The sequence below is a fragment of the Bombus huntii genome, chromosome 8 (assembly GCF_024542735.1).
Source record: "Bombus huntii isolate Logan2020A chromosome 8, iyBomHunt1.1, whole genome shotgun sequence".
Taxonomy (NCBI): domain Eukaryota; kingdom Metazoa; phylum Arthropoda; class Insecta; order Hymenoptera; family Apidae; genus Bombus; species Bombus huntii.
Window position 1 is genome coordinate 13189472 of NC_066245.1, and position 11989 is coordinate 13201460.

At 49.9% G+C, this 11989-nt stretch overlaps 1 protein-coding gene across 1 annotated transcript; it reads right to left on the reverse strand.

The window, feature by feature from the left end:
* Positions 1–408: 408 nt before the first annotated feature.
* On the reverse strand, positions 409–795 carry LOC126868410 (uncharacterized). Its single transcript, XM_050623769.1, has one exon. The coding sequence runs from the start codon at positions 793–795 to the stop codon at positions 409–411; it is 387 nt and encodes a 128-aa protein (XP_050479726.1).
* Between the last annotated feature and the right edge of the window lie 11194 nt (positions 796–11989).

Here is an 11989-nt window from a genome sequence, read left to right on the forward strand (position 1 = left end):
TACTCCGAGGCAAAACAACATGATTTGAATTGTGTTCTGACTCATGAGCCGCTGCATCACCCCCTACCAGTGATAACGTTTTTATTAAGTTAACCTTTTGAAATATTTACAGAGCTCCCTTCTGTCGTCGTTATTTTTTTTTCTAAATTATCGATACAGTCGATCCGACAATTTACGACGTCTAACCGAAACCTGCCTGGAACCAATCGGTAAAGCGGACTCTACGTCCGGACCGCGCAGCATACTTATTCCTGGTGTTCTCTTCCGCGGTTTGATCGCTGCTTTCGCTGTTTTTGTCGTGCGCGTTCGCCTGATCAACCGGAATTAGTATGTCACGAGATACGGCGGTTTTTCCTTCTATGTCGTTCGGAACTACAAACGCCGACTTTAAACGGTCTATGGAAACCGTTACGTTGCGATTATTAATTTCGGCGGTGTAATTTTTTCGCCTCCTTTTATGACTTTAAACGGTCTCCAACCTATCACCATACACAAAGCCCCGTGCGACACCGTGTGGTAGGCAGTAGACGTGCGGATCAACGCAGCCCTTTGTGCCCCTTTTACAATCTTCTTGTTCTTGTCTCTTCCTAGGGAAGAGGCCCATATCGGTGCGCCATACAGAACCACAGACTCCCAGATGCCGTAGTATAATCTTCTGACAACATCCGTTGGCCCATTTACATTGGACAGTAGACTCCGTATGGCGCCCAGGAACCGTTCCGCTTTGTTACATACCGTTTCAAGGTGGGGGGAGAACCCCCTAGCATTGTCCAACAGCACGCCTAGGTATTTCATCGCACAACTAGTGGAGATCTCCCCCCCCCCATGCCCCACGTCAAAAGTAAAACTGATTGGAATCCACTTCCTCGTCAGCAGTAGTACCTGCGTCTTCTCCCGAGCTAAGTGGAGCCCCGCATCACTACCCGCATCTGGTGGCCATACCTATGACCGCCCGGATCCTCTCTTCGATGTCCTGGGACTCTCCAACCTTAAGTAAAACCGCCAGATCGTCGTCCTTGATCCGGTCCAGTATCTGCAGCACCCCGTCGTACACGAAGTTCCACAGCAGCGGTCCTAAGACCGACCCCTGCGGAATCACGGCGTACACGTTCCTCCTTACAACGCCATCCCGGCAGTGTACTAGTATTTTCCTCTCAGCCAAGTAGTCCCGAATCAGATACTGCAGCCTTCCTGGTAGCTGCCTTCTTCTCACTCCATCCATGATCTTCCTCCATCTCAATGTATTAAAAGCATTCTTCACGTCGAGGGCGACCAGAACGCACACCAAGTCCTTCCTTCTATATTCTTCAGCCACCGCGACCGTCCTATCCAGGGCTTCAAGAGTCCCTCTCCTTCTCCTGAAGCCATACTGATCCCTATGAAAGGGGTCTTCCCCAATGCTCCTCTCGATGAACAACTTGAGCGTCTGCTCCTACACTTTACTCAACGCCGACAGTATGCTGATCGGCCTGTACGCCGATGACGTTGTCGGATCTCTATTTAGCTCGAGTATGAGGACTACCCTAGCCACTTTCCATACCGCCGGTATTCTTTCTCTATTATTAATACCGTTGAGCACGTCCAGGAGCACCCTCGTTCTTCGCTCCGCCACTATACTAACGATATCACCAAGAATCCCCTCCACACCAACTGCTTTCCTTGGGTCACACTTCCCAACGGCTATCTTTAGATCCTCTTCCGAAATCTCCAATCTTTCTTCTCCGTCGGGTGCCCCACATGGGATCCGTAGTTTTTCCTGCATCCTCGGTCACGGTTGCTGCCTGGTGACGAAGAGGTCTTCCAGAATGCCCGCCACCCTATCTCTTCCGACGGGCTCAGCTGGTGTCGACCGCGTCATTTTTGCTCTTACCACTCGATACGGCCTGCCCCACGGATCCTGGTCCAGGGTAGCACAAAACCCCTTCCAACACCAATCCTTACTGCGTTCGATCGCCCTCTTTACCCGCCTTCTCGCCTCCTTAAAAGCAGCTACCAGATCTTCGGCGTCTTCTCTTCGGGCCGCCACCACTCTTTGCGCTCATCTCCTACTCTTTAAAGTAGCGCTCCTTAAACTCACAAGCTCGCTGTTCCACCAATAATTAGTGCTCCTTCTTCCTCGCGAAAGGTACCTCTTCTTAAGTTCCACGACACACGTACGCTCCAAGCTCTTTTGCAGTCGATCGCCGCATACCGTTCCGTCAGATTTTAACCCAATTTCGTTAAAATTATTATCCATCTCGATTAAAAATTTTTCTACATCCAAGCCTTTCGTCAAATACTTAAAACCACATCCTACCGCCCGCTTAACATTGTACGTAAACGTATGCAATAAATAAAAATGATCAGATGCTGAGTATCAGTCCAAAACCGTACTCCTCCTCCAACTCAGACTCATTCGTCGATTAACACTCAGTATATCGGGAAAACTGGTCCTTCCATTTCTCAAGAACCTATAGCTTCCCATCGTCTTTATCGGCAATAACTCATTTTTAGTAATCACGTCTAGTAGGCATGCTCCCCTCGGCTCCGTCTTGTCCCCCCCCCTTACATAGGCATCAAAATCACGCCTACTCATATTAGGGGAACAGTACCCACTGACGCAATATACCTCATCTACCCTAACTCCGACGATCCCTTTTTTATGAATCAGGGTGTCATGTCTCGCATGTCTACCGTTAAACAGGGTGGCCCAAATGGATGCATCCCCACCCTCGTCATTAAACCAGTAAGGCAACTGCCTATAGGGCTCGGAGATGGCCACTATGTCCACCCTGTTTTCAGAAACGTACTGCATCATCAGGTCTTGCGCAAGTCTGCATCTATTTAGATTAATCTGAATGACCCTAATTGGGCCCCCCTCTAATGTTTCTAACACCTAGGCGCACCATCGGACACGCCAACGAATGAGTTATATGCTTTACGTTCACACTCCCATACCTCGTACACATGGCACATTTAGGTTCTTTGTTACACTCACTCATAACATGTTCCGCACTTCCACATCTACACAGTTCCCTGCCAGAACATGTTACCATGCACTTCGTCACCACGTGCCCCAACATATGGCACCTAAAGCAGCACTGCACATTTGTCAATTGTCTCACCGAGGCTACAGTCAATACAGTTTTCAGCCTCCTGTCTCTCTCTTCACTGGGAACTCCGATCGCAGGGAGTACCACGACCGCCACTTGCGTGCCCCATGGTGTCATCTTCATAGATTTCACTGCAATATCGATATTGTCCTCGATCCCTCATTGCGCCCTAATATCGCCCACCAGCTCTTCCTTGCTAGTAAGGGGATCGATATTTTTTATCTGCAGGGTCGTCCTGTTCACCAGAGCAGCCTCCTCCATAGTATCCCTCAAAGCGGCCCTCAACTTGGCCGCCGCCTCGCTAACCACCACCATCCTGTCAAATTCGATCAGGATATGGCCCGCTCTCGTCCTACGGACCCCCGTGGCTCCCTCCAATATGCTCCTCGCCGCCATTATCTTCTTACATACTTAAAGCCATTCGCATCCTTCTTCCACTTTGACTAAAATGGCTTCCTTCCTCCTCCTATTTCTTGGTACGCCTCTCTCTTCGGTACCAACCTGCCGGTTGTTTCCCAGACGCACCATCGGGGTAGCTTGCTCTAAGGGAGCTCTCCTCTCCCTCTTCCTTCTTTCTACCCTCATCCATCCTTCGGAATCCTCGCTGAAGTCCTGTTCACCCCTTGTCGTTCTGGTCTCCCCCCACACGCCTCGGCGTATGTGACCTCTCCTCTTCAGGGCCTCTTAAGCTCCTCCACTCTCGTTATTTCAGCCGGCGATACCACTTTCCTCTTTGGATATCCGTCTTATCTTATCCGTCTATCCTTATGCCCTCCACATTGTTTCAAGGAAGACAGGATACCTTTTATCAAATTGCCTATCTCTCTAATCCCCTCATCCTTGTCTTTGTCCAACTTTAATTTTTTAACAACCACATTAATAATTTGGACCGCTCCTGCCAGGGTTTGCGTGAACCCTTTCAGCTCAGCCCTGGAAATCATGACGTCCTCATCGTCGACGTCACTCGTCTGCGTATCGTCTCTCGCGCCATCTTCGGCTTCACTGGCCATAGCCGATCTCACGGATTTAGCGCTGATGTTTTTCTCCACCACCCTCCTTTTTTGCGTGAGAAGGGGAAAATGCTATTACGCATACCCAGAGACCCGCGTCTCCGGATTATGTAGGACTCGGCAGGTGACATCGCCATATCCACTAAAACTCCCTCCTCTTTCCTCTGATTTGTTAGAGAGGGACAACCCTAGCAGAGCCGATTAGCATTCATCAGGGTTGTCCTTAACCGTGTCGCCGCATATTATCGTCGCGTACTGATGCCGCTCCTCCTATTCGCTGACTCCGTCGCCTTTTCCATCTCTCTTCTGTAGTTCATTATACCTTTACAGAACTCTCTGAACTTCCTCCAGTATTCATCCTTGGTAACTACGGTGTCCACCAAGTTGTCCACGCTTATCCTGACACCCAGGAAGTTCTCCAACTCGATTCTTCTGTCGATCCACTTAGGGCACACAAATAAGACATGCTCAGCGTCGTCATTCGGGTCTCCACAGTCCCAGCACTTAGTGTCGACCTCTTACCGATCCTCTTACGGTATCTGTTGAAGATACCATGTCCCGTTAGCATTTGCATCGTAAAGTGATCGATGTCTCTTCTATTCCTGGCGAATATGGACGCATTACTTATCAATTTCTTGATGAAATTATCCTGTTTATAATTGCTCCATTCCGCCTGCCACTCCGTTATGGCCTTCTTCTTTAGTTCTTCCAAGTCTTCTTTCATTTCCGTATATCTCTCGATCACCTCATCTCCAACAGCTAAGGTCTTATAGATCTTCTTCCTCTCATGTACCTCCTTCAACATTCGGACTTTAATGTAGATCGGTAAGTTTCCGGTCAATAAACAAAGCGCCGCGTGAGATACAGTGCGGTAGGCCGTGGATGTGATGCACAGGGCAGTACGTTGAGCCCTTTTTATGACCTTATTTTTCTCGTATTTCATCGCATCAGCCCACACAGGCACACGTATGTTATTATGGATTCCCACACGCTATAATAAAGCCTGCGTGCCAAATCAGGCGGGCCATTAATATTCGGTAGAATTCCTCGTAATGCTCCTATCTTGATATCCGCTTTATCGCACACCGAGGCAATGTGCTTGTCAAATTTTCTATTCGTGTCAATCATGACACCTAGATGTTTTGTGACCTCCATCGTGTTAATAGCCACGCCGTCCACATTTAGGCCGATAACTTTGAGCACCCTCATACCAGTAATAAGGATTATTTCCGTCTTGTCCTTAGCCAGCGTCAAACCCACACTCGCACACCAGTCGCACACGGTTCTCATGACCTCACCTACTTTTCCACTCACGCCTTCATTCTTCTTCGGGGCACATGTGATTGCCAGGTCATGTGCAAACGCGATCGCCCTTATCATTATCTTGTTGTCCAGCCTTTCCAATAAACGGTCGTAGACTATGTTCCATAGGAAAGGCCCCAGCACAGATCCTTGTGGTACCCCAGCCGCAACCAGATACTCCACCGTACCAAACTGATTGCTAACGATTATCCTCCTGTCCGTCAGATAATTTTTCCCAACTAAAGGTGTTGAATGCATCCTTGATGTCCACTGCAATCATCAAGCATATCATCATCATTTTCTTCTTGCAGGTGTCCGCGAATTTAATCATCTGTGTAATCGCGTCCACCGTACTCCTTCTTCTACTGAACCCATATTGTCTCCTATGAAAAGGGGTGTCTCCACTCCCATACATCTTTCGATAATCAGCTTCAGACACTTTTCCCACACTTTGCTCAAGGCAGGGAGTACACTTATTGGTCGGTATGCATTAGGGAACTTAGGGTCCCTACCCGGTTTGCTGAGCAATATTACGTTCACTGTTTTCCAGCATTCCGGGATTCTAAAAGAGTCCGTGATACTGTTAATCACCTTAACCCTGTTCGGTTGTTTATTAACAGCTTAACAATATCACCTGGGACCCCATCTATTCCCACCGCCTTCTTTCCGTTGATTCTTCCGATGATATCCTTAACATCTTCCTCATCGAGCTTCATGTTATAGGTGATGTTCTTCGACCTCGCTTAGCTCCTGTCTGCGTCCAATGATGAATAAACCATTTAAAATTTCCTTCACCTTGTTAACAGGCATGTCATTTGGAAGCCCTTTTTTGTTACATCTGTTCATAATCGTGCGATATGGCTTTCCCCGCGGGTCCCTTTCTAGTACCTCACAGAATTCGGCCCAGGCTCTCTTTTTACTTTCAGCTATCTCTCTTTTCAGCTATCTTCTTAGCCCCTTATAGCTACTAATAAGGGCTTCGATCCCACTATCCTCTTTCCTCCTTGCTCTAGTTATTTTCATTAATACTTTGTGAGCCTGAGTTCTCAATTCTGCGATCGTCTCATTCCACCAATGGTTGCTGTACTTCTTGTTTGTCATACAGCTCACCTTCTTCAGCATCTTGTCACATGTTTCCACCATACATTTCCGTAACATCTCCGCCTTGTCCGCGTCGTCCGTCGCATTAAAATTCTCTACGTTAGCGATCTCGTCAAATTTAGTTAAAAATATGTCGGGTGCAAGACCCTTCGTCACATATTTAAAGAATTTAGTTCGATCCCTTACGGTCCCCGTTTTAAAAGTGTGAAATATGTATAGGTGGTAAGTCGTTGAGTGGTTGAAGAATTTGCGCGGCCCCCAGTATGGAATGTCGATAGAAGTTGATGATACCAAGGTACCTCCGAAGTTTTTTAACAGTCGCGGGTAACGGTACATTAACTATAGCGTCAACGCGTTTAGACAATGGTTTTATCCCCTCGGCGGTGACGGTGTAGCCGAGAAATTGGATTTCGCGCACGCCGAATTCACATTTTGCGAGATTTATTACGACCCCGTACTCGTCGAGGCGTTTGAACGAAATCCGCAAGTGTTCGCGGTGTCGTTCTTCGGTATCGGGCGCGATTAGAAAATCATCAATATAAGCGTAGACGAAATCGAGGCCTCTCGTGATTTCGTCCACGAATCGTTGACACGTTTGGGCGGCGTCTCGAAGCCCAAACATCATGCTAGTCACTTCGAACACACCGAAAGGTGTAGTAATCGCGATTTTGGTACGTCCTCCGGCGCGATCGGAATTTGATGGTAAGTACGAACGAGGTCAATTTTGGAAAAGATGCGCTTGCCATACAGATTCTGCGCTAAATCCTCAATGTGCGCCGGTGGGTATCTATTCGGAATGGTACGGGCGTTCAATGCCCGATAGTCGTCACACGGTCGAATCCCTTCGTCCTTTTAGTGTACGATGTGTAAGGATGATGCCCACGGGCTTCGCGATGGCTGCATCACGCCTTTCTTGATCATGACTTCAAATTCCGCCTTCGCCAGCTTGAGTCGAACGGGGGCGAGGCGGCGTGATGTGGTGTGGACAGGTGTTCCAGGCAGCGTGGTTTGGCGTAGGCGGGCGTTCCGGGTGCCGTGCAGATATGTTGTTGCACACCATGCCTTACAGAATTCCGCCGGAAGACGGGCGGTCGCGTTAGAGCAGGGAATTCCGATAATAATCTGCGGTACGGTGATTCCTCGTCGATGGTTTTGATGGATCTTAGGTCGGCTGCGCCGGCGAATCCCCTAGTGAACAGCTGCGTGGTCTTGTCCAGTAGCCGTTTGTTTCGCGGGTCGACGAGTAACCCGTAATGGCTCAGGAAATGGACGCCGATGATGGGCGTTTTTACGTCCATCCACTTGAAATCAATATTAATATTAATACACAATATTAATTTCGCTATCTCAAGATCACGTCGGAGTCACCAATCTGGAGAATTAGTCTTTATTTGATTGAGCGAAATAACGAAAGCGAATTTACTGCTATTACAGTAAACAACTACACCGTCATAGAAGTTACAAAATTTGTTAGTAGAAATGGAAAGATAGCAACGTAATTGCTTAGAAGTGCTAGAAAATGTAAAACAAGAAAGAGCAGAGAGCAGTCTCATTGGCAAAAAAGGATTCGCTAAAATAGTAGGTCTTGCGATAAACCGTACAACGTATTTTGCAGCGATATAAGCATTTGCAACATGCAGCGCTACGACCTTAGATATCATTCACATCTCAACGTAAAGAAAAACGTATAGAGCTCATAAAGATACTTATACAGTATATAATGTAGAAAACATTAAAGAAATGCAATCCGTCTAGTTGAACGGAATTGTAGAATATTCAGGAAGTTCCTAGCCAACAATATATTATCTACTATATTGTAATTTATCGTATATCGACATATGTTGGAGATATCTATAACAAATCTAAAGATATAGATATTGGTCATCATATCGTCGAAAGCTCTATGCAGATTGGACAATGACACAGCAACGTTTTGAACTTGTGATATATATTTATGTGACGGGGAATTTGAATAATTTGGCAGACTCGTAAATAATTATTAGTAAAAAAAAGAAAAAATTTGCGGTTTGAAGTTTGACACAGTAAAGGGAAAAAGATGAACAACGTGATTCACTTAAAACGCGCAGAATTATATACAGATACATATATAAAAAGAAGGAAACTATAACGATTCCAATCTTTCGTTTATACACTCAAATCACATAATCGCGTGAATAGCACACAGTTTTGTAACAACTTTACTCAAGGAAATGGACCCAATTATTTTTGTCAGATACGCGATGCAGGACATCAATTTTCTAAACACGAAGACGAGATCCTCCTTATTTCACAAACGAATACATTTGTATACTTCGAATGTAGAATCATGCTTTATCTGTAAGGAAACTATATCCAGAATTTTAACTTGTTTCTCTTAATACAAGAATTGTGCAATGTAATATAGCAACAATAATATAACATAATATTAAGTTTCAATTTGAATAAATGAACAAATGAAACATTTGCTTATGTAATGCAAACAAAACTATACGCAGTGAGGTTGCAATCGATGGAAAAGGTTGTAAGATGCAAAAACTTCTTGAAGAGAACTAATGAACACCTCAAATATATTTGAAACTTGAAAATCTCATAAACAACCCACTTTTCGATAAATATGCGGCATTTACTACAGACGTATTTGCATTTTCTTGTACAGAAAAATGCAATTCGCGTAACTTGACCTCCAGTTGCTATACAGGAGCACAACGTTTCACTGCTTTGACTGCGGACAACGTACTCCGTCATTTCCTCTTTTATGTCGTTGCAGTCATCCTTATACGAGTTACAATACTTCTCATACCATTGAAAACTGGCTATAGTCACGGTATAAGTGACAATACAATTAATACAATGTGTCAGTGCGGTAGTACTGTTAGGTAGATGATATATTTACACTGTACATGGGAATGTGTGTTTAAGCGTCAGAGGACGTCCAGGTCTTAGTTGGGACACCAGAGACTGTCCCGCCTCCACTCGCAAGTGCCCCCTGTGCGAGTCGCTCGGGGCGCCCGCGAACCACAGGATGGACGGAGAGGCATGCACCCCACCGAAAGTCAAGAGAAAGCGACCGATCCGCCAACCAGCAGCAGCAGCAGCAGCAGCAGGCGCGGAAGGGGCACCAGGAAGCGCCGCCGAACCAACAGCGGCGGACGGCCGGGAGGAGGCCATGGAGGTGACCACATAATTCAAGCACCTCCTGCAATGCAACCTCGGTAGGTCGAGGAGTGCGCAAGATCTGCTCCTTCAGACCATCCGGGAGAACGAGGTCGCCCTGGCGGCGGTGGCCGAACCGCATCGCATTCCCGACTCGCCCAGCTGGGTCGGGGACCTGAACGGATCCGCAGGGATAACGTGGACGGCAGCCCCGGGCGTCCTGCTGGACCGTGGCAGCGGCTTCGTCGCGGTCGAGTGGCAGGGAGCAGCGGTGGTGGCGGTATACGTCTCTCCAAACATCGACCTGGCCGCGTACGGGGACTTCCTGGATCGAGTCGGCGAGTGCATCGGAAGATGCCTCCCCCGCCAAGTACTCGTCCTCGGGGACTTCAACGCCCACTCGACGCAATGGGGAAATCCCAGGACCAACTCTCGAGGAAGGGTGCTCACCGATTGGGCAGCGGGTCTGGGGCTCCTGCTGGCAAACAGGGGCTCGGCGAGCACCTGCGTGGCGTGGAGAGGATCCTCGGTAGTGGACATCACGTGGGCCACCCCGGAGCTACTCAGGCGAATCCACGATTGTAGGGTGGCCGAGGGGGTGGAAACGCTATCCGATCACCTCTACATACTGATGGAGGTGGCCCTGGGGGGCGAAGACGACGCCGGAAGACGACGACGACCGGGAGAAAACCGCCGCCGCCCGCCACCGCGATGGCGTTTCAAGGAAAGGGACAAGGAGATGCTACGGGCGGCCACGATCGTATCCGCCTGGAGCTGGGACGCCCGACGGACAACCGGGCAGGAAAGCATCGACGAGGAGGCGGAGGAGCTCCGAAGATAAATGTGCGCGGCGTGCGACGCCTCGATGCCGCGCTCCGTCCCAGGGGGGAGACGCGACCAAAGAACGTACTGGTGGACTCCGGAGATCGCGGAGATGCGAGAGAACTGCGTTCGGGCCCGCAGAAGATTCCTAAGGGCCCGCCGTCGCAGGCTGACGTGCGACGAGGAACAGATCTCCAGCTGCTACGAGGAGTACAGAGAGGCGAGACGCACTCTTCAGCGGGAGATCAAAACCGCGAAAGCTCGGTGTTGGACGGAACTGATCGAGGAGGTCGAATCCGACCCGTGGGGACGGCCCTACAAAGTAGTTACGAAGAAGCTACGACCCTCGGCGCCCCCACTGACCTCGAACATGGATCCGGCGTTGCTGGACAACGTCATCGGGACGTTGTTCCCGCCGGAGGACACGGACACGAGGCAATCAGCGCCATCCTCCCCCTCTGTCGACGACGACGACGACGACGACGAGGAGGCAGCGACGACAACCGCAACAGGATGGAGCAAAAACTGCGAGTGACCGAAGAAGAACTCTTCGAAGCAACCAGGAGGATGGCATCCCGCGACGTGGCACCCGGTCCGGACGGAATACCGGGCCGAGCGTGGGTGGAGACGATAGTCATCATGGCTCCCCGCCTGCGACACCTGTTCACCAGATGCCTAGAGGAGGGCGTCTACCCCCGGTCATGGCGGACGGCTAGACTGGTCCTGCTGCGGAAAAAGGGCCGCCCGCCGCACTCGCCGTCCGCGTACAGGCCGATATGCCTGCTGGACGAGGTGGGCAAGATGCTCGAAAGGATCATCGCCGCCCGGCTGGAGGCTCACATGACCGAGAGGGCGCCCGGATGGCACGACAGCCAATACGGATTCCGCCGCGGCCGCTCGACCGTGGACGCGGTGAAGAGGGTGAAGACCATGGCCGAGGACAAGGTCTCTCGAGAGGGGGTGGCAGTAGCGGTATCACTCGACGTCACCAACGCCTTCAACTCGATCCCCTGGGCCAGGATCGTGGAAGCCCTGCGACACTTCGAGGTCCCGGCGTACCTGGTAGGGATCATCCGAGCGTACCTGACCGACAGATACATCGTCTACGCCGGGAAGAACGGGGAGGAAAGAGGACGGATCGAGCGCGGCGTTCCGCAGGGGTCGGTGTTGGGACCGATACTCTGGATCACGGCCTACGACTCCGTCCTCCGATGTCCGATGCCCCCGGGAGCAGGCATGGTGTGCTACGCCGACGACACCCTGGTCCTGGCCGGGGGACGGTGGTTACACGACACGGCGAATCGCACGGAGGACGCCGTGGCGTGCGCGGTGCGCGCCATTCGAAGGCTCGGCCTGACGGTGTCGCCGGCCAAATCCGAGGCACTGTGGTTCTACGACCAGCGACGAAGAGGAACACCTCCTCCCGGACTGTCGGTGAACATCGGCGGAGAAGAGGTCCCGGTGAAACGCCAGATGAAGTACCTGGGTCTCACGATCGACAGCAGATGG

Excerpts from the sequence above, each read along its gene's own strand:
- LOC126868410 (XM_050623769.1), bottom strand. The coding sequence starts at position 795 with ATGAAATACCTAGGCGTGCTGTTGGACAATGCTAGGGGGTTCTCCCCC.